This window comes from Hypanus sabinus, chromosome 17 (genome assembly GCF_030144855.1).
Source record: "Hypanus sabinus isolate sHypSab1 chromosome 17, sHypSab1.hap1, whole genome shotgun sequence".
Taxonomy (NCBI): domain Eukaryota; kingdom Metazoa; phylum Chordata; class Chondrichthyes; order Myliobatiformes; family Dasyatidae; genus Hypanus; species Hypanus sabinus.
The window spans coordinates 85098839-85121999 of record NC_082722.1 but is presented as its reverse complement, the minus strand read 5'-3'; the positions used below and the strand labels follow the sequence as shown (position 1 = coordinate 85121999).

The window sequence follows — 23161 nt, the reverse complement described above, 5'->3', positions numbered from 1 at the left end:
TTCGGTTGCGGGGCCTGGGCTTTGGGGCACGTGATCATGGCTAGGCCAATGGAGGCTGCTCCACGTTGCTTGCTCTGCCAAAGGACGTCTGCTTTAGCCGCAACCCTGCGTGGGGTCGCTGAAATCCTCACTTGTGAGGAGGTGGCGAGTGTCCTCTGGCATTTGCTTGAGGAACAACTGTTCAAATAAAAGGCACGGCTCATGGCCGTCCAAGAGCACCATCATATCATTCATGAGCTCGGACGTACGCCATGTGCGGTCACCCAGGCTGTCTATGTGCAGGAGTCACGCAGCCCTGCAGCAGTCACTGGCCCTGGCCCCAGCGCCCATCCCTGCAATGGACTCTGGCCCCAATGCCCATTCCCACAGCCAACATTGGGCCCAGCACCATTCCCACAGCCAACACCAACCCCAGTGCCCATTCCTACACCTGACACTGACCCCACTGCCCATTCCTACAGTTGACACTGGTTCATTCCTTGTCATGTCCATTGTTGAACCCCTGCAAAGTCATCAGTCGCCTAAATGCAGTGATACCCTCGCGCCAGGGATCACTGGTGGCCTCGCGTGGCTGGCAAGAAGTGCCATTGCTACTGGCCCAGAGCATGGACAGATGGGCGCCGCCTCTAAACCTGTTTAGCACACCGAATGTTCGTGGGGAACCCAGTGCTAAAATAATCGCAGACGACCTAATTCGGGCTCAGGGTTTCGTAAGTAACAGAGCAGCTACCTCGCTGAAACAAACTTCTATCGGCCGATAGATCCTACAAGAGGGCACTGTCGCACTCCTCGCTCACTTGGTCGCTCTCTATGGACTGCGACCACCACGGCCCCGGTACGGGGACCTCCGGCCCTGACCTTGTCCTCTCACCCCACTCACGACCAGCCGCGCCTAGCCAAGGCGTCTGGTGGTGGGCGGGAGGCTGCAGTTTGGGCCCGGAGGCTGTCTAATGAGGCAATGAGCACTCAAAACTGCTTCGGCACCTTGAGTCCAAGCACTTAAAAACAAACCTGTTGAGTTTTGTGAGCGGAAAAAACATGAGCAAGCGGGACAGAAGCTAAGTGCTAAGAGCCACATAAACTAGATTGCAGAATAGACTGGACATAAGGAACCCCCTTCAAGTATTGCTGTATTCCCGTCGTGTTTAACACCCCCCCCACCGTCGGCCGGCCCGCAAGAATATTGTCAATATTAAAGCAGTCCGCGGTGCAAAAAAAGGGTGGGTACCCCTGGTGTTTATACATTATTTCTACTTCTGGGTTGCGGGGGCTTTACTTCCTGTCTTTTCTGCCCCGGTGTGCGTGCGTCTAACTAATCGATCTGGGGTCGATCTTGCCTTTCACTAAGGCCGAGGTAGGGACTCTTGGGTTTAAAAAGGTTGGTGACCACTAATCCACATGATCAGTGCCTCTCATCATCTTATACACCTCTATCAAGTCACCTCTCATCCTCCGTCGCTCCAAGGAGAATAGGCCAAGTTCACTCAACGATTCCAATAAGGCATGCTCTGCAATCCAGGCAACATCCTTGTAAATCTCCTTTGCACTCTCTCTTTAGCACCCACATCCTTCCTGTAGTGAGGTGACCAGAACTGAGCACAGTACTCCAAGTGGGGACACACCAGGGTCCTATACAGCTGTAACATTACCTCTCTGCTCTTGAACTCAATCCCATGGTTGACAAAGGCCAGTACACCGTATACCTCCTTAATCACACAGTCAACCTGCGCAGCTGCATTGAATGTCCCATGGACTCAGACCCCAAGATCCCTCTGATCCTCCACACTGCCAAGAATCCTACCATTAATACAATATTCTGCCATCATATATGACTTACCTCACACTTACCTGCCACTTCTCAGCTCAGTTTTGTATCCTATCAATGTCCTACTGTAACTTCTGACAGCCCTCCGCACTATCCACAACACCCCCAACCTTTGTGTCATCAGCAAATTTACTAACCATCCCTCCAATTCCTCATCCAGGTCATTTATAACAATCATGAAGAGAAGGGGTCCCCAAGGCACACAACTAGTCAGCAATCTCCATGCAGAATATGACCCATCTACAACCACTCTTTGCCTTCTGTGTGCAAGCCAGTTCTGGATCCACAAAGCAAGCTCCCCTTGGACCCCATGCCTCCTTACTTTCTCAATAAGTCTCAATATGCTCAAGCTTTTCAGTCTGCTGTAAGTCATCCCTACAATCGCCACGGTCCTTTTCCATCGTGAATACTGAAGCAAAGTATTAAGTACCTCCACTATTTCGTCCGGTTCCAAACACACCTTTCCATTGTCACATTTGATTGGTCCTATTCTCTCATGTGTTATCCTCTTGCTCTTCACATACTTGTAGAATGCCTTGGGATTTTCTTTATCCTGCTTGCCAAGGCCTTCTCATGGACTCTAGGCTGTCCTAATTTCATTCTTAATCTCCTTCCAGCTAGCCTTATAATCTTCAACATCTCTATCATTACCTAGCTTTTTGAACCTTTCGTAATCTTTTCTTTTCTTCTTGACTAGATTGTCAACTGCCTTTGTACACCATGGCTCCTGTACCCTACCATTCTTTCCCTGTCTCATTGGAATGTACCTATGAAAAATGCCCAGCAAATACCCCCTGAACATTTGTCACATTTCTGCTGGATTTTTTTTCTGATAACATCTGTTCCCAATTTATGCTTCCAAGATCCTGCCTGATAGCTTTATATTTCCCTTTACTCTAATTAAACACTTTACTAACTTGTCTGTTCCTATCCCTCTCAAATGCTATGGTAAAGGAGATAGAATTGTGATCACCATCTCCAAAATGCTCTCCCACTGGGTTCATTTCCCAATACCAGATCAAGTACAGCTTCTCCTCTTGAAGGCTTATCTACATACTGTGTCAGGAAACGTTCCAGAACACACCTAACAAACTCCACCCCATCTAGACCCCCTTGCTCTAGGGAGATGTCAATTAATATTGGGGAAATTAAAATCCCCCATTACCACAACCCTGTTATTGCTGCACCGTTCCCGAAACTGTCTCCCTGTCTGCCCCTCGATGTTCCTGTGACTATTGGGTGGTCTATAAAAAAAACACCCAGAAGAGTTATTGACCCCTTCCTGTTTCTATCTTCTGCCCACAGAGACTCTGTATACAATCCCTCCATGACTTCCTCCTTTTCGGCAGCCACTATCTCTGATCAGCAGTGCCACACCCCCACCTCTTTTGCCTCCTTTCCTGTCCTTTCTGAATCACCTAAAACCCTGCACTAAGTAGCCATTCCTGCCCCTGAGCATTCCAAATCTCTGCAATGGCCACCACATCATAGCTCCAAGTACTGATCCACATTCTAAGCTCAACCGCTTTGTTCATGATACTCCTTGCATTAAAATAGACACATTTCAAACCATCAGTCTGAGCACATCCCCTCTCTATCATCTGCCAATCCTCCCTCACACTGTCTACAAGCTTTCTCTATTTGTGAGCCAACTGCTCCTTCCTCCGTCTATTCAGTTCGGTTCCCACCCCCAGCAATTCTAATTTAAACTCTCCCCAATAGCCTTAGCAAACCTCCCCGACAGGATATTGGACCCCTGGGATTCAAGTGCAACCCGTCCTTTTTTTTTACAGGTCATTCCTGCCCCAAAAGAGGTCCCAATGATCCAGAAATCTGAATCCTTGCCCCCTGCTCCAATCTCTCAGCCACAAATTTATCCTCCACCTCACTCTTTTCCTGTACTCCCTGTTGCGTGGCACAGGCAGTAATCTCGAGATTACTATCTTTGAGGTTCTACTGCTCAGCTTCTTTCCTAACTCCTTGTAGTCTGTTTTCAGGACCTCCTCCCTTTTCCTACCTATGTCATTGGTACCAATATGTACCACTACCTCTGGCTGTTCACCTTCTCACTTCAGGATATTGTAGACGCAATTAGAAACATCCAGGACCCTGGCACCAGGAAGGCATCTATGTTTCTTTCCTACATCGACAGAATCGCCTGTCTGATCCCCTAACTATAGAGTCCCCTATCACTGCTGTCATCCTTTTCCTTTCCCTACACTTCTGAGCCACGAGGCCAGTCTCTGTGCCAGAAGCGTGGCCACTGTTGCTTCCCTCAGGTAGGTCATCCCCCCAACAGTACTCAAACAGTACGTTTTGCTAAGAGGTCAGCCATTGGGGTACTCTCTAGTATGTGACTCTTGCCCTTCCCTCTTCTGACTAAATAATTATCTGTCTCTCAAGGTCCCGGTGTGAATACTTGCCTAAAGCTCCTCTCTATTACCTCCTCACTTTCCCTGAAGGTCATCTTGGGGAAAGTGAATGGATTTGGAGGAGACGTTCAACGTGAGAATGAGTTCAACCAGGCAAAGGGGTGTGCCTTGGGTGTGTGCATACCAGAGAGGTGCAGGGAGATTTGGCAGTGAAAAGAAGTTGACAGGTATAAGGAACCGTGAATAGTCATGAACTTGAGAGAAAAGAACCTGGAGAAGATGAGGAATCATGTCAAGGCAGGAAGAACAGACTCAGTATTAAGAACAAGCCGAAATAACAATCTTATCAGAATGCAGATCCTGGAAAGGGAAGTAGATATAATTGTGGCTTCTCATCAAGATTTTGAGTGAAGAGGTGACAATTCCAAGAAGGCTCACAAAAATCCACTGAACAAACTTTTTTTACAGGAATTGGAATTAATGAGCATTACTCAATCACATCAATCAACTAGTCATAGTTCAACAGAGAACACCACTCAGATCACTGCTTTACTTCAAGGCCTCTACAGCCCTTCCATGTTCACATCTGCAAAAATACACAGATTCACACACAGATTAACAATGTGTAAGAGTAGGCTACTGATCCTTGACATGGGTGAAGTACAGGAGTGATATTTTATACCTAACAAGCTACTATTGCTTCAGGGCTTTGTTGCACAGAAGGGAGGGGTAATGCCTGAGGATGCAGAGTAATATCAATACGAAAGAAATCTGGTGTTTCATCATGTTGTTTTATGAACATGACGTAAGGAGTACTGTAAACTTTGGCAGGCTCAGAACTTCACCTGGGAACGCAGATGGATTCCGTCCACTCCTGCCCCACTAGTTTGCATATAACCACCAAAGAGAAACCACAGTTCTTAAACCTCTCTCTGCTATAATCTTTTGGTGCCAACAGTGGGGAGTTTTCATTCAATACTACTGCCATTGCTCACACATAATCATAGAGACATGCAGCATGAAAACAGGCCACTCAGCCCACAAGATTTACCATATAAAACCATATAACAATCACAGCACGGAAACAGGCCACCTCGGCCCTCCTAGTCCGTGCCGAACTCTTAATCTCACCTAGTCCCACCTACCCGCACTCAGCCCATAACCCTCCACTCCTTTCCTGTCCATATACCTATCCAATTTTACTTTAAATGACACAACTGAACTGGCCTCTACTACTTCTACAGGAAGCTCATTCCACACAGCTATCACTCTCTGAGTAAAGAAATACCCCCTCGTGTTTCCCTTAAACTTCTGCCCCCTAACTCTCAAATCATGTCCTCTCGTTTGAATCTCCCCTACTCTCAATGGAAACAGCCTATTCACGTCAACTCTATCTATCCCTCTCAAAATTTTAAATACCTCGATCAAATCCCCCCTCAACCTTCTACGCTGCAATGAATAGAGACCTAACTTGTTCAACCTTTCTCTGTAACTTGAGTTCTGAAACCCAGGTAACATCCTAGTAAATCGTCTCTGCACTCTCTCTAATTTATTGATATCTTTCCTATAATTCGGTGACCAGAACTGTACACAATACTCCAAATTTGGCCTTACCAATGCCTTGTACAATTTTAACATTACATCCCAACTTCTGTACTCAATGCTCTGATTTATAAAGGCCAGCATTCCAAAAGCCTTCTTCACCACCCTATCTACATGAGACTCCACCTTCAGGGAACTATGCACTGTTATTCCTAGATCTCTCTGTTCCACTGCATTCCTCAATGCCCTACCATTTACCCTGTATGTTCTATTTGGATTATTCCTGCCAAAATGTAGAACCTCACACTTCTCAGCATTAAACTCCATCTGCCAATGTTCAGCCCATTCTTCTAACTGGCAAATCTCCCTGCAAGCTTTGAAAACCTACCTCATTATCCACAACACCTCCTACCTTAGTATCATCGGCATACTTACTAATCCAATTTACCACTCCATCATCCAGATCATTTTTGTATATTACAAACAACATTGGGCCCAAAACAGATCCCTGAGGCACCCCGCTAGTCACCAGCCTCCATCCCGAGCTAACCTTTCTAAATTCATTCCATTTTTAAACATTGTGAGGGTCTTGGCCCAAACATTCACTCAAGCAGTTCCAGATCCTGAATGCTCCCTGGGTGAAAAGAAATTCTTCTCAAATCACTTCAACCTCCTACCCATTACCTTTAACGTTTGATCTCTCATTACAGACACCTGCTCCTGGAGGGAGTAAAGATTCATAGGAAGTCAGGGAGATAAAAAAGGTGTTTAAGACGCTGGCCTTCATCAGTCAAGGCACTGAACATTATGCTGTGGATGCACAAGTCATTGATAAAACAAGGACCAGTACAACACAGCACAAGCTTTTGGCTCATGATGTAACCTACTCCAAAGTCAATCTAACCCTTCTGTCCCACATAGCCTTCCATTTTTCTATGATGCAAGCGTGTCTAAGAGTCTCTTAAACATCCCTGATGTAGGTGCCTCTACCACCATCCGAGCAGCGCATTCTTTGCTGTGTGAAAAAACTTTGCTCCGTGTAAAAAAAACTTCCTCCTGACATGCCCCTATACTGATCCAATCATCTTAAAAGTATGCCCACTGATATTAACCATTTCTGCCATGGGGAAAAAGTCCAGTCTATTTATGCCTCTTATTACCTTGTACAATGCTCATCAATTCTCATCCTTAAAAGAGAAAAACCTCCACCTCACTCAAATTCTTTCAAGATGATGTGAACTGTGGTCTCTGTTGAGGTTGCAGCTTCGACTTAATTGTGTTTTTTGATTTATTTTTAAGTTTGTAGGGATTGTTATGGTGACAGAGATGGGATTTGGGGTCAAGTTAGGGTTTTGAACTCGAGAACACGCCGGAGTCTAAGCCTCCACTCTGTGATTGAGGATCAGGTTTATTATCACCGGCATGTGTCGTGGAATTTGTTAACTTAGCAGCGGCAGTTCAATGCAATACATAATCTAGCAGAAAGAAAAAATAATAAATAAATAAATAAATCGCTTACAGTATATATATATAGAGTAGATTAAAAAACAGAAATAGTATATTAAAAGATGAGGTAGTGTTCACAGGTTCAATGTCCATGTAGGAATTGGATGGCAGAGGGGAAGAAGCTGTTCCTGAATCACTGAGTGTGTGTCTTCAGGCTTCTGTACCTCCTACCTGATGGTAACAGTAAGAAAAGGATATGCCCTGGGTGCTGGAGGTCCTTAATAATGGACGCTGCCTTTCTGAGACACCACTCATTGAAGATGTCCTGGGTACTTTGTAGGCTAGTACCCAAGATAGAGCCAACAAAATTTACAATCCTCTGCAGCTATTTTTGGTCCTGTGCAATAGCCCCCTCCATACCAGACAGTGATGCAGACTGTGAGAATGCTTTCCATGGTACAGCTATAGAGGTTTTTGAGTGTAGTTGTTGACATACCAAATCTCTTCACTGTCTTGCCTTCTTTACAACTGCATCAATATGTTGGGAACAGGTTAGATCCTCAATCTATGAGGATTGGTATGTGTTCCTTCGTCTTACCCTTCCTGAAGTCCAAAATCTGTTTTCTCGTCTTATTGATGTTGAGTATCAGGTTGTTGCTGCGACACCGCTCCACTAGTTGGCATATCTCACTCCTGTACATCCTCTTGTCACCACCTGAGATTCTACCAACAATGGTTGTATCATCAGCAAATTTACAGATGGTATTTGAGCTATGCCTAGCCACACAGTCATGGGGAAAGAGAGAGGAGGACAGTGGACTAAGTACACACCCCGGAGGTGCACCAGTGTTGATCGTCAGCGAGGAGATGTTACCACAAATCCACAAAGATTGTGGTCTTCCATTTAGACCAATTACAGAGGGAGGTACAGAGACCCAGGGTTTGTAACTTATCAATCAGGATTGTGGGAATAATGGTATTAAATGCTGAGCTATAGTCGATGAATAGCATGGGTGTTTGTGTTGTCCAGGTGGTCTAAAGCCATGTGAAGAACCTTTCAGATTGCATCTGCCTTTAATCTTTTGTGGTGATAGGCAAATTGCAATGGGTCTAGGTCCTTGCATGGAAGTTATCTACAGGCCCCCAAATAGTAGCCTGGATATAGGGTGCAAGTTGAATCAAAAGCTAAAATTAGCGTGTTGCAAAGGTAGTGCTACGGTTGTAAGGGGGGGGGATTTCAACATGCAGGTAGACTGGGAAAATCGGGTTGGTACTGGACCCCGAGAAAGGGAGTTTGTGGAGTGCCTCCGAGATGGACTCTAAGAGCAGCTTGTACTGGAACCTACCAGGGAGAAGGCAATTCTGGATCTAGTGTTGTGTAATGAACCAGATTTGATAAGGGAACTCGAGGTAAAGAAGCCATTAGGAGGTAGACCATACTATAAGTTTTAATCTACAATTTGAGAGGGAGAAGGGAAAATCGGAAGTGTCAGTATTACAGTTGAACAAAGGGGACAATGGAGCCATGAGGGAGGAACTAGCCAAAGTTGACTGGAAGGATACCCTCGCAGGGATGACAGTGGAACAATGGCAGGTATTTCTGGGAATAATACAGAAGATGCAGGATCAGTTCATTCCAAAGAGGAAGGAAAATTCTAAGGGGAGTAGGAGACGACTGTGGCTGACAAGGGAAGTCAAGGACAGTATAAAAATAAAAGAGAAGAATTATAACATGGCAAATATAAGCAGGAAGCCAGAGGATTGGGAAATTTTTAAAGAGCAACAGAAGATAACTAAAAAGGTAATACGGGGAGAAAAGATGAGGCACGAAGGTAAGCTAACCAAAAATATAAAGGAGGATAGTAAAAGCTTCTTTAGGTATATGAAGAGGAAAAAATTAGTTAAGACCAAAGTTGGGCCCTTGAAGGCAGAAACGGGTGAATTTATTATGGGGAACAAGGAAATGGCAGACGAGTTGAACAGATACTCTGGATCTGTTTTCACTAGGGAAGACACAGACAATCTGTAATCGTGGCCAGAGGTCCTAGGGTAACAGAGGAACTGAAGGATATTCACATTAGGCAGAAAATAGTGTTGGGTGGACTGATGGGACTGAAGGCTGATAAATCCCCAGGGCCTGATGGTCTGTATCCCAGGGTACTTAAGGAGCTGGCTCTAGAAATCGTGGAAGCATTGGTAATCATTTCCCAATGTTCTATAAATTTAGGATCAGTTCCTGAGGATTGGAGAGTAGCTAATGTTATCCCACTTTTTAAGAAAGGAGGGAGAGAGAAAACAGAGAATTGGTTGGCAGACAGGAAACATAGAGTAGGGATTAATGGGTCCTTTTCAGAATGGCAGGCAGTGACTAGTGGAGTACCGCAAGGCTCGGTCCTGGGACTGCAGCTGTTTACAATATACATTAATGATTTAGATGAAGGGATTAAAAGTAACATTAGCAAATCTGCAGATGACATAAAGCCGAGTGGCAGTGTGAAATATGAGGAGGATGTTAGGAGAATGCAGGGTGACTTGGACAGATTGGGTGAGTGGGCAGATGCATGGCAGATGCAGTTTAGTGTGGATAAATGTGAGGTTATCCACTTTGGTGGCAAGAACAAGAAGGCAGATTACTATCTAAATGGTGTCAAGTTAGGAAAAGGGGAAGTACAATGAGATCTAGGTGTCCTTGTTCATCAGTCACTGAAAGTAAGCACGTAGGTACAGCATGCAGTGAAGAAAGCTAATGGTATGTTGGCCTTCATAGCAAGGGGAGTTGAGTATAGGAGCAAAGGGGTCCTTCTGTAGTTGTACAAGCCCCGGTGAGACCTCTACTGGAGTATTGTGTTCAGTTTTGGTCTCCAAATTTGAGGAAAGACAATCTTGTAATTGACTGAGTGCAGCGTAGGTTCACGAGATTGATTCCCGGGATGGCGGGACTGTCATATGTTGAAAGATTGGTGTGACTGGGCTTGTATACACTGGAATTTAGAAGGATGAGAGGGGATCTGATTGAAATATATAAGATTATTAAGGGATTGGACACGCTAAAGGCAAGAAACATGTTCCCGATGTTGGGGGAGTCCAGAACCAGAGGCCAGTTTAAGAATAAGGGGTAGGCCATTTAGAACAGAGTTGAGGAAAACCTTTTTCACCCAGAGAGTTGTGGATTTATGGAATGCTCCGCCTCAGAAGGCAGTGGAGGCCAATTCTCTGGATGCTTTCAAGAAAGAGTTAGATAGAGCTCTTAAAGATAGCGGAGTAGTCAAGGCAGGAATGGGTTACTGTGGATGATCAGCCATGATCACATTGAATGGCGATGCTGGTTCGAAGGGTCGAATGGCCTATTCCTGCACGTATTGTCTTGCTGAGGCAGGTGTTCAGTCTCATGACCAACCTTTCAAAGCATTTCATCACTGTTGATGTGAGTGATTCCGGGCGATAGTCATTAAGGCAGTTCACATTATTCTTCTTAGGACCTGGTGTAATTGTTGCCTTTTTGAAGTGGGAACTTCCGTCCATAACATTGAGAGGTTGAAAATGTCCTTGAATACTCCCACTACATGGTTGGCACAGGTTTTCAGAGCCTTATCAGGTACTCCATCAGGACTATCCGCCTTGCGAGGGTTCACTCTCTTTAAACACAGCCTAACATTAGCCTCCTAAGAAGAGATCACAGGGTCACAGCTGTAGTTATATTCCACACTATCCATAGCAGAGGTTCTTAATGAATACTTTACTTCAGTATTCACTATGGAAAAGGATCTTGGTGATTGCAGTGATTACTTCAGCAGACTGAAAAGCTTGAGCATGTAGATATTAAAAAACAAGATGTGCTGGAGCTTTTGGAAAGCATCAAGTTGGATAAGTCGCCAGAACTGCATGAAATGTACCCCAGGCTATTGTGGGAGGCAAGGGAGGAGAATGCTGAGCCTCTGGCGATGATCTTTGCATCATCAATGGGGACAGAAGAGGTTCCGGAGGACTGGAGGGTTGCAGTTGTTGTTCCTTTATTCAAGAAAGGGAGTAGAGATAGCCCAGGAAATTATAGACCAGTGAGTCTTACCTTAGTGGTTGGGTAAGTTGATAGAGAAGATACTGAAAGGCAGGATTTATGAACATTTGGAGAGGTACTATATATCTTGGAGTAGTCAGCATGGCTTTGTAAAGGGCAGGTTGTGCCTTACAAGCCTATTTGAATTTTTTGATTATGTGACTAAACACATTGATGAAGGAAGAGCAGTAGATGTAGTGTATATGGATTTCAGCAAGGCATTTGATAAGGTACCCCATGCAAGGCTTACTGAGAAAGTAAGGAGGCATGGGATCTGAGGAGACATTGCTTTGAGGGTCCAGAACTGGCCTGCCCACAGAAGGTAAAGAGTGGTTGTAGACTGGTCATATTCTGCATGGAGGTTGGTGACCAGTGGAATGCCTCAGGGATCTGTTCTGGGACTCTTAATCTTTGTGATTTTTATAAATGACCTGGATGAGGAAGTGGAGGGATGGGTTAGTAAGTTTGCTGGTGACACAAGGGTTGGAGGTGTTGTGGATAGTGTGGTGGGCTGTCAGAGGTTACAGCGGGACACTGATAGGATAGGATGCAAAACTGGGCTGAGAAGCAGATAGGTGTGATGTGGTTCATTTTGGTAGGTCAAATATGATGGCAGAATATAGTATTAATGGTAAGACTTGGCAGTGTGGAGGATCAGAGGGATCTTGGGGTCTGAGTCCATTGGACACTCAAAGCAGCTGCGCAGGTTGACTCCGTGGTTAAGAAGGCATATGGTGTACTGGCCTTCATCAATCGTGGAATTGAATTTAGGAGCCGAGAGGTAATGTTACAGCTGTATAGAACCCTGGTCAGACCCCACTTTGAGTACTGTGCTCAGTTCTGGTCGCCTCACTACAGGAAGGATGTGGAAACCATAGAAAGGGTACAGAGGAGATTTACAAGGATGTTGTCTGGATTGGGGAGCATGCCTTATGAGAATAGGTTGAGTGAACTTGGCCTTTTCTCCTTGTAGTGAAGGAGGATGAGAGGTGACCTGATAGAGGTGTACAAGATGATGAGAGGTATTGATCAAGTGGATAGTCAGAGGCTTTTTCCCAGGGCTGAAATAGTTGCCACAAGAGGACACAGGTTTAAGGTGCTGGGAAGTAGGTACAGAGGAGATGTTGGAGGTAAGTTTTTTAACGCAGAGAGTGGTGAGTGCATGGAATGGGCTGCCGCCCAACGGTGGTGGAGGTGGATATGATAGGGTCTTTTAAGAGGCTTTTAGATAGGTACATGCTTAGAAAAATAGAAGGCTATAGGTAAGCCTAGAAATTTCTAAGGTAGGGACATGTTCGGCACAACTTAGTGGGCCGAAGGGCCTGTATTGTGCTGTAGGTTTTCTATGTTTCCCTTTCAAAGCAGGCATAGAAGGCACTGAATTCATCTGGTATTGAAGCATCGCTGCCATTCATGCTATTGAGTTTCACTATTTAGGAAGTAATGTCTTGCACACCCTGCCAGAGTTGTAGATCCGATGTTGCGTCCAACCTCATTCAAAATTGTCTCCTCACCCTTGACGTAGCCCTCCACAAATCATACCTGGTTTTCTGGTGCAGGCCTGGGTCACCATACTTGAATGCCATAGATCTAAACAACACACACAAAATGCAGGTGGAACGCAGCAGGCCAGGCAGCATAACATCGACTGTACTTCTTCCTATAGACGCTGCCTGGTTTGCTGCGCTCCACCGGCATTTTGTGTGTTGCTTGAATTTCCAGCATCTGCAGATTTCCACGTGTTTGCCACAGATCTAACCTTCAGCAGATGACGTACCTCCTGGTTCATCCACAGCTTTTGGTTTGGGAATGTACAATAAGTCTTTGTAGGCACATACTCATCCACACAGGTTTTAAAAAAGTCAGTAACAACTGCAGCATATTCATAGTATTGGAAGTGACCTGTTGATGGTAATTGCTTAGTGATTTTTTTCAGACTGGCCTGGTTAAAATCTCCCAAAACAATGGTGAAGATGTTAGGATGTGCTGTTTTGTGCATGTTGATCCCATTGCTCAGATCGTCAAAAGCCTGATTGACATTGGCCTGAGATGGAATGTATACTGCTACCAAAATGATCCTGGAAACCTCTCATGATCAGTGAAAAGGATGACACTTAACTGCTAGATATTCTAGGTCTGGTGAGCAGAACTGGGACAGCACTGATGTATTTGTGCACCAAGAAGAGCTGATCATGAGGCATACTCTTCTACATCTGCTTTTGAAAGACTATAGATCTATCCTGATGGTGTATAGTAAACCCATCGATCTGAATTGCTGCATCCAGTACAGAAGGGGTTAACCAGGATTCCGTGAAACAAAGGGCACACACGGTTGTAATATCTCTCTGATTCAGCATCATAGCTTGGAAATTTTATTCACCAGAGACTGTACATTTGACAGCAAGATAGTTGGTATTGGGAGTTTAAAGTCCAGTTTCCTTAAATGCACTTGTATCTGTGACCTGCAGCCATGTTTTCTGCTTGGAATCCTATGAGGACGAATCCGTCCACAATCAGTATTGTTTCCATCAGTTATTAGCAGTGATGGTTCATTTAAACGCATTAAGACACCTTTGTTAACTGTACTGACTTTGGAAGCAGTTGTGCTTTTTACCTGTATCAGGCTGAATCGAGAATATTTAATTGTATCCATTGAGAGTTCTGCTGCTACACGAGTCACCCTGTGGCGCCCCAAAAGTAGACTGTGTTTGGTTGTCAGGTCAGCAATCCAGCAAGGATAGGGAATCCCTAGATATAAGGGTCGGCAAGACCAGAGTTTGAGGCCTAGTGTTTGGGGTCCCTTTATCAGTGAGTCTGGAGTTTAGGTACACACTCATTGGCATCATTGAGTCCAGCACGTTGACGTGTTTGGCATATCAGCCTGATTTACGCTGTCTTCACAAATGTTAAAGTCCCTCACCGGTGAATACTAAAGCAAAGAACCTCTCATATCTCCTCTGATTCCAAACACATTTCCTCTTCTATCCTTGATCAGATCTCCCCTTGCTCTGGTCATCCCCATTCTTCATATACGTGTAGAATGCCTCAAGGACTTTTCATACCCTTTCTAGCTCTCCTAAACCCATTCATAAGCTCCTTCCTGGCCACCTTGTAACTCTCTAGAGCCTTGTTTGATCCTTGCTTCTGTAATGCCCTGGTTCACATCTTTACTGTTATGCTGTAGGAAATCATATAGCAGCTCTTGTTCTGCTTTCAGCCTGTTTGAGTTATTGTTGAAGACAAGGGATGATGTGGAACGTGTATCATCCAATTAGCAGGAGGTTTTCTTGGTGAGGGACAATGAGGTTGGTTTTGGGCTTTTGTTCAAGAGGAGATGAAGAGAGAAGATGCTGGTCGTAGCATACGATCCAGTGTGAGACCCATTTGTTCGAGATGGATTGCAAGCAATGTTCGGAAGGTGGTGAGGGTGTTCACGCTGACCGAGGGCCCAGCACGTGAGTGACAGAGAAGTTCAAGATGAGCTCCAACTTGTGTGCATTTGACTGTTTAATTAGAATGGGCCCTTTTCTTTTGTTTTTATTTTACTAACCCTTTTAAGATTCATAAATATAATTCCTTTAATTCTATGCAGTGTACTGTCTGTAATTTTGTGGCACTAATTTGTAACAGGGTAGCAAATTACACTGCATCCACACAAACCGGGGTTTGAGATGGAAAAAGCCATCTCATTTTCACAAGGTTGGCGGGACTTACGCAGCCAAGGAAACCAGGGTGTTTCACTTCCTAAACCTTAAGTAAGCTTTCTTCTTCCTTTTGACAAGATGTTTCACATCTCTTCACCCTACCACCCTCTCCTTGCCTCAATGGGACAAACCTATCCAGAAACCCATGCATATGCTAGATAGATTCTCTTGATAATTCAGATGTGATCAATAAGTTTTCATCAGTGAGAGGGGGCAAGATCAAACGGAAAAATGTTGAGTTTTTTTTATCTTACGTAGGGCTGTGGGTGGCTGGAATGTGGTGCTGGAGGTGATCAAGAGGCTCTTAGACATGCACATGAATGTTAAGGAAGTGGAAGGATATGTACATTGAGTAGGCAAGAAGGGATTGGTTTAGTTGGACATTTGATTATTTATTTGTTCCTTAAGGTTGTTATAGCCGGGATGGTGATGGGGATAAGCTCCGACTACCTGTTAAATGCTCCCAATGGTGTGCACCTCGAGCAGCCTCTGACAACCAAGTCCAGCTCCTGGCCTTCACATGTGCCTTAGCTACAGAACCCAACAGAACCATTTCTACTGGCAGAAGATGGGACAAAGGCGGGTTACTGGCACCTTAGAACCAGTCACTTCAGGCAGAGGGGGCTTGTCAGCTGTGGTTGGCAGCTTATCCTGGAGATCTCAAACCTCTGCTGCCTTGCAGCTATACCCACTCATGAAGAAGGCTTCGGGAGTAAACCCCGAGAGGAAAAATCGGGAGCTGGAGTCCCTAAGACGGTCCTCCATTGAGTTCAATGCTAACTGGCAACTCCAGTGACACTGCTGGTACCAAACTGTATCGGTCTCTGCAGTTTGTTTGGTTCATCTGATGTGTGGAGAGGAAGAGCAACAGTTTGCTCTCCATATTGAATGACCCAGGCTCATGTATCCAGACAGCTAGGTTGTAACATCCATGGCTGACCCTGACTGACAGAGGCTCATTGATTACTGATTTAATTGTTTGTGGGTTGAAGGGCCTGTTCCTGTGCTGTTCTGTTACATCAACTACAGTTTCTATCATTCTGCATAACTCTACTCATAGGTTACGTCCATAGCAACTGAATCTCTCAGTGCTGCATCTGCTGCCTGTCTGTCCCCCTACCTCCAGTCCTCAAACAGGTGAAGAGCGGAGCAAGTAAAGGTCCCAGCAGGTGCCTGTCTGCCAGATCTGGTTGTTCCTTCACCATTGAGAGGAGGGTAGTGGTAGCTACCCGCTGGAACTGTCGAGCTGTCAGTGTGGTCTTGATGTGAAGCAGTTCGAGAACCTGGATGAAACATAAATAAAGCAGTGTAAGGGAGGAAGCTGAATAGTTAGACATTGGCGTACACATCTGTACTACAGATAGAAAGATGACATTCTGCAGAGGTGGTAAAAAATTTTAAAAATTAACTTTATTTGGCACACGTACATTGAAACATGAAATTAAATATGTAATTTGCCTCAACAACCAACACAGTCCAAGGACATGATGGGGCAGCTTGCAAGTGTCACCACACTTCTGGTGTCAATGCAGCACGGCCACAACTCACTAAATCCTTTCTAACTCATATGTCTTTGAAATGTGGGAGGAAACCAGAGTAATTGGAGGAAACCCACATGGTTACAGGGAGAACATACAAACTCCTTACACAATGGGAATTGAATACTGATCACTGGTGCCATAAAATGTTACACGAACTGCTGCAGAAGGGTCTAGGGCTGAAACATCAACAGTTATTCCCCTCCATAGATGCTGCCTGACCTGGTGAGTTCCTCCAGCATTTTGTGCTCATTTCTCTAGGTTAAACAGCTGAACCTCGAGTGCCCTAATCTCGGGATTACTCCCTGTGAGGGTAGGATGAGAACAGAACGAGGTACAGAAGAGATACTGTAGGAGGAAGGCATTAGGTACTTAGATCACTGAGATCGCTCCTGGGGCTGGTGAAACCCTATCTCACTAACTGGGACAGACCGATTCTGCAGGAGGTAACCAAACAGATAGATGAAAATGTTGCCTACCTGAGTGAGGCATTTAACAAAATCCTGAATAGTTGGCTGGTTCCGAAGGCAAAGGGACACAGGATCCAAGGCAAACAGGTTAATTAGAGACAAGAGATTCTGCAGATACTGGAAATCCAGTATAACACATACAAAATACTGGAGGAACTCAGCAGGTCAGGCAGCATCTATGGACAATGAAGAGTCAGCGTTTCATGCCAAGACCCTTCATTAGATTCTGATGAACGATTTCAGCCTGAATTGTCGACTCTTTATTCCTTTCCATAGATGCTGCCTGTCCTGCTGAGTTTCTCCAGCATTTTATGTGTTACTCTGGCTAATCAGATCCAAAAGTGGCTTGGTAATTAAGAGGAAGAATATAGGTGTGGAAGTCTAAGGTCAGTGGTACACCAGCCAGTTGGGTACTAGGATTTTTGCTGCTTATGATGTATATTAAAGACTTGCAATGTGATAAGCGAAACTTGATGAAGCACAATTAGATTTTAATTTTCCACATATTGACTGAGAATCCCATACTGTAAAAGGACAAGATGGGATAGAGTTTGTCAAATATGTTCAGAAACGTTTCCTTCATCAATACATAGAAGTCCCAAAGAGAGAGCATGAGATACTGGATCTGATACTAGGGAATGAGACAAGGCAGATGACAGAAGTTGGTGCAAGGGAACACTTTGCATCCAGTGACCACAATGCCATTAGTTTCAAAGTAAATATGTAAAGAGACAGATCTGTTGCAGGTTAAGATCCTAAACTGGAGAAAGGCCAAATCTGATGGTATCAGAAATTATCTGGCAAGTGTGGATTGGGACAGGCTGTTTTCTGGCAAAGGCGTACTTAGAAAGTGGGAAGCTTGGAAAACAACATTTTGAGAGTACAAAACTTCTACGTGCCTGTTAAAATAAAAGGTAAAGGCAACACTGTGGGAACCTTGGTTTTCAAGTGATATTGAGGCTGTGGTTAAGAGAAGGTACATAGTAGGTACAGGCAAGTAGGGACAAATTAGGTGCTCAAGAGATGCAAGAGCACACTTAAGAAAGAAATCAGGAAGGCTAAAAGAAGACATGAAGTTGTTCTGCAGACAAGGTAAAGGAGAATCGCAAGGGATTCTGCAGGAATGTTAAGAGCAAAAGGATTGTTAAGGATGCAATTGGTCCTCTGGAAGACCTGTGTAGAGCCGAAACGGATGGGGGAAATCTTAAATGGATTATTCGCATTTCTATCTACTCAGGAGACGGATACAGTCTACAGAAGTGAAGCAAAGCAGCATCAACTTAATGAATTACAGAGAAGGAGGAGTTTGCCGCTCTGAGGCAAATCAGGGTGGATAATTCCCCGAGCCTGACAAGGCGTTCCCTCAGGCCCTATGGGAGGTAAATGCAGAAATTGCCATGACTGCAACAGAGATATTTAAAACATTCCAAATGACAGGAGAGATAGCAGATGATTGGAGGATAGCTACTGTAGTTTGTGCTATTTAAAAAAGGCTCTAAAAGCATCATTGTGGAAGACACTAGCAGTGTGCGAGATGTTGAAGGGTGAAAGGGGAGAGTTACTATTACAAGGGAGAAGGTGCCCAAAAACCTGGAAGACCCAAGGATACATAAGTCACCTGGACCAGATGAACTGCACCCTAGGGCTCTGAAAGAGGTAGCAATAGAGATTGTGGAGACATTAGTAATGATCTTTCAAAAATCATTGGACTCTGGCATGGTTAGCCTGACCTCAGTGGTTGGGAAGGTGCTGGGGTCAATTGTTAAGGGTGAGGTTATGGAGTACTTGGTGACAAAGGACAAGATAGGACAAAGTCCACATGGTTTCCTTCAAGGAAAATCTTGCCTGACGAGCCTGTTGGAATTAGTTGAGGAGATTACAAGTTGGATAGATAAAGGGGATGCAGTGGATGTTGTATATTTGAACTTTCAGAAGACCTTTGACAAAGGTGCCACACATGAGGCTGCTTACCAAGTTAAGAGTCCATAGTATTACAGGGAAGTTACTAACACAGTTAGAGTATTGGCTGATTGGTAGGGGAGCAGAGAGTGGGAATAAAAGGATCCTTTACTGGTTGACTGACAGTGACTAATGATGTTCTGCGGGGTCGGTGTTGGGATCACTTCTTTTTATGCTATATGTCAATCATTTAGATGATGGAATAGATGGCTTTGTTGCCAAGTTTGTAGATGATACAAAGATTGGTGGAGGGTCAGGTAGTGCTGAGGAAACAGGTAGGCTGCAGAAGGACTTAGACAGATTAGGAGAATGGGCAAGAAAGTGGTAAAATGAAATACAATGCTGAAAAATGCATGGTTGTGCACTTTGCTATTAGAAATAAATATGCAGACAATGTTCTAAATGGGGAGAAAATCCAAAAGATCTGAGATGCAAAGGGACTTGGAAGTCCTACTGCAGAATTCCCTAAAAGTTAACTTGCAGGTAAGTTGGTGGTGAGGAAGGGAAATGCAATGTTAGCATTCATTTCAAGAGGTCTTAGGAGATTGGGAGAATTGGCAAGAGGGTGGCAAATGAAATACAATGTTGGAACATGCATGGTCATGCTCTTTGGTAAAAGAAATGTGTGCAGACTACTTTCTAAACAAAAATCTGAGATGCAAAGGGACTTGGAAGTCCTTGTGCAGAACACCTTAAAGGTAAACTTGCAAGTAGAGTCAGTACTGAGGAAGGCAAATGTCATGTTAGCATTCATTTCAAGAGGTCTGGAATACAAGAGCAGGGATGTGATGCTGAGGCTTTATAAGGCACTGGTGAGGCCTTGCTTTGCATATTGGGAACAGCTCTGGGCTCCTCCTCTAAGAAAAGATGAGCTAGCATTGGAGAGGGTTCAGAGGAGGTTTACAAGGATGAAAAGGTTATCATATGAAGAATATTTGATAGTTATGGGTCTGTACTCACTGGAATTTAGACAGTTGATAGGGGATCTCATTGAAACCTTTTGAATGTTGAAAGACCTAGACAGAGTGGATGTGGAGTGCATGTTTCCCATGGTGGGGGAATCCAGGACAAGGGGGCAAAGCCTCAGGATAAAGGGGCATCATTTTAAAACAGAGGTTCAGAGAAATTTCTTTGGCCAGAAGGCGGTGAATTTGTGGAATTTATTACTACCGGCAGCTGTGGAGGCCAGTTTGTTGGGTATATTTAACGCAGAGCTTGATCGGTTCTTGATTGGACACAGCATCGAAGGTTACAGGGAGAAGGCCAGGGGGTGCTCCTATGTCTAATGGTTTGCATAGACAGCTGAAGATTTCTACATTTCAGTTCTCACCAGCAATCCTACAGGCAAGTGTGACTCTTCTACATCAGGGATGACCAACCTTTTACATTCCATGCGTCAATTTTTTCACGCATGAGTTCAGGTGCGCCATACAACTCTTGTACCCTCATTCAATTCTTGTAAAAATGTTAATATAGACATATTTAGCATTTTTACGATATATTGATTTAATATAAAAACAAAATAAACATTACTTAGCTTAATGAGACTTTTAACAAATATAGCTTGTCTTTTGATTTCTTCCTTTTTCTTAATCACATATTCTTTCTGTAACTCAAACCCAAGCACTAGCTTTAGTTTTCCTTCTATTTCAGTCTGATGTTGTGTTTTATAGTGTCTATTAAGATCATGTCTTCTATTATGTGAGAAAGTGTTTTCACAAACAATGCACAATGGTTTTCCTGAAGGACCCACGATAAATAAGAACTCATTTTCTCACTGTTCATTGAATTCACGCTTACCATCACTTTCTGATTTTCTTTTGCTCATTTCCTTTTGCACTATGATGGGTAACTGAACGTAAAAACAAGGCTTAATTTTCGAAAAAGTAGAACACTGCAAATGTTCACAAAGGATGAACAAAGCACAACTCCATAGCACATGAGTGTCAATTGTAAACAGACTGGCAAAAACCTGTGACGCAACGCTGGTGCAGACGCCTGGCGCCTCAAGATCAAACAAGCATCAAACGTGTATTGTACAGTTATGGAACAACTGCAGAATGAAAGTCCTTCTTTCCTAGTTTGACTCATTAAACATTTTTTAAAATTGAAAACAGATTGATGTGAAGGAAGATAACATTCGCCAAAAGATGTGTACAAAATAATAAAATCACTAAAAATAATTGCTAAGTTTTAGATTTATTCTCAGTAAAACCCATTTCTAGCTCTAAGCTACTTGAATTCCTGTTACAGATTTTTTTTCTACAAATTGGTTTTTGGTTAATACTTTTTGTATGAGTAGGCTTACTTTTTTATTATTATCATTGGGGTGCAATGCACCACTTCTAATCATCCAATGTGCCACTTTTGACACAAGTGCCACAGGTTGGCCATCCCTGTTCTAGGTCATCAGGACCATCCACCTAGGTATTGCGCATTCCAGCAAATCTGGGGGTTCCTGTCACTCTAGCTACTCCTCCAGGGCTAAACATGACAGGTTTAGACTGGGTGTACCACACAGTTCCTTGTTTCTGCTCATCATCCAATTTAGGAGGAACTTGTACCTTCTCAAAAGCAGCCCTGAACATAGAAAAAACATTGAAAACATATAGCACAATACAGACCCTTCAGCCCACAAAGCTGTGCCAAACATTTCCCTACCTTAGAACTACCTATGCTTTACCCATAGCCCTCCATTTTTCTAAGCTCCATGTAGCCATCCAGGAGTCTCTTAAAAGACCCAACCATTTCCACCTCCACCACCGTTACCGGCAGCCCATTCCATGCACTCACCACTCTCTGCATAAAAAACTTACCACTGACATCTCCTCTGTACCTACTTCCAAGCACCTTAAAACCCTCTCATGCTAGCCATTTCAGTCTTGGGGAAAAGCCTGACTATCCACACGATCAATACCTCTCATTATCTTGTATACCTCTATCAAGTCACCTTTCATCCTCCGTCACTCCAAGGAGAAAAGGCCAAGTTCACTCAACCTAGTCTCATAAGGCTGCTCCCCAATCCAAGCAACATCCTTGTAAATATGAGGTGAATGAACAAGTTTTTCAAAAAGTCCTCTCCATTTCTCTCCCTGCATGCTCCCACAAGTCTTCTCACAATGGAAGCATTTGTTCCTAGCAGAATGGAAGCTCCGCTCGACCGGATCCAGGCAGACCAACGCTAGTGTGTCAATAGTCTCAGTTACTCCAACATGTTTCTGAAAACTCCAGCTTCAAGAACAAGTAATCATCATATGGATACTCCTCTGTACTAAGCCCCCAAACTCAAGGGCACTGAGTAGTGTTAATGATAAATGCTTCACATACCAACTGTAAAAGGATCTGTAAAGCAAAGTATCTTGAGAACCTGTATCAAGTATGGGTCTAGCATAAACACCTTCAATTCGTGTTGATACAAAGAGCTTGGTCCTTTTAAACCTTTAGGATTCGTGTTTTGCTCTTTAGTATTTCCCTTGATAAACTGATTGGAACATATCCTCTCCGAAACACCAGCCTGTTCCTTCCTGGGTCCCTCCATAGTTTTGCCTCTTTTCTTCTCTGCTTGATTCATTGCTGACTTACTTTTCAAAGATTTTCCTGTCCCTCATAGTCTTGCTTGAAATGTCCATCTTCTCCACAGTTGTAACAGAAAATGCCCCAATTGCCTCTCTAGTCAAGAGATCCTTTTCAGCAGCAGTCCTCTGCACTGCAAGTCCTACTGTTGGGTTGGGGTTATAGGAAGGATTATAGATGTGGAAGCTATGGAGAAGGTGCAGAGGAGATTTACCAGGATGTTGCCTAGATTGGAGAACAAGTCATATGAAGCAAGGTTAGCAGAGCTGGGTCTTTTTTCTTTGGAGCGTAGAAGAATGAGAGGAGACTTGATAGAGGTCTACAAGATTATGAGAGGCATAGATGGGGTGGATAGTCAGTACCTGTTTCCCAGGGCACCAACAGTAAACACAAGGCGGCATATGTACAAAATTAAGGGAGGGAAGAGTGCCTGGAATGACTTGCCAGGGATGGTGGTGGAGGCTAAAATATTAGGGGTATTTAAGAGCCTCTTGGACAGGCACATGGATGAAAAATGGAAGGTTATGGGGTAGTGTGGGTTTAGTACTTTTTTTTAAGGATTATATGGATCAGCACAACATGGAGGGCTGAAGGGCCTGTACTGTGCTGTAGTGTTCTATGATTCCCAATGTACATATCACACTTACCTGAAACATTAGCATACGTCGATCAAGTCAG

At 44.1% G+C, this 23161-nt stretch overlaps 1 protein-coding gene across 2 annotated transcripts in view; it reads right to left on the bottom strand.

The window, feature by feature from the left end:
* tango6 (transport and golgi organization 6 homolog (Drosophila)) overlaps nucleotides 1–23161 on the bottom strand; it is a 192549-nt gene that overhangs the window by 120671 nt on the left and 48717 nt on the right. For both annotated transcript variants that reach the window (XR_009516374.1, XM_059993389.1), the window contains exon 6: nucleotides 16064–16226. Coding sequence is in view for 1 of the 2 variants with exons in the window: in XM_059993389.1 (XP_059849372.1) it covers nucleotides 16064–16226 (163 nt within the window). In the remaining variant the exon portion in view is untranslated. The remainder of the gene's footprint in view (nucleotides 1–16063; nucleotides 16227–23161) is intronic.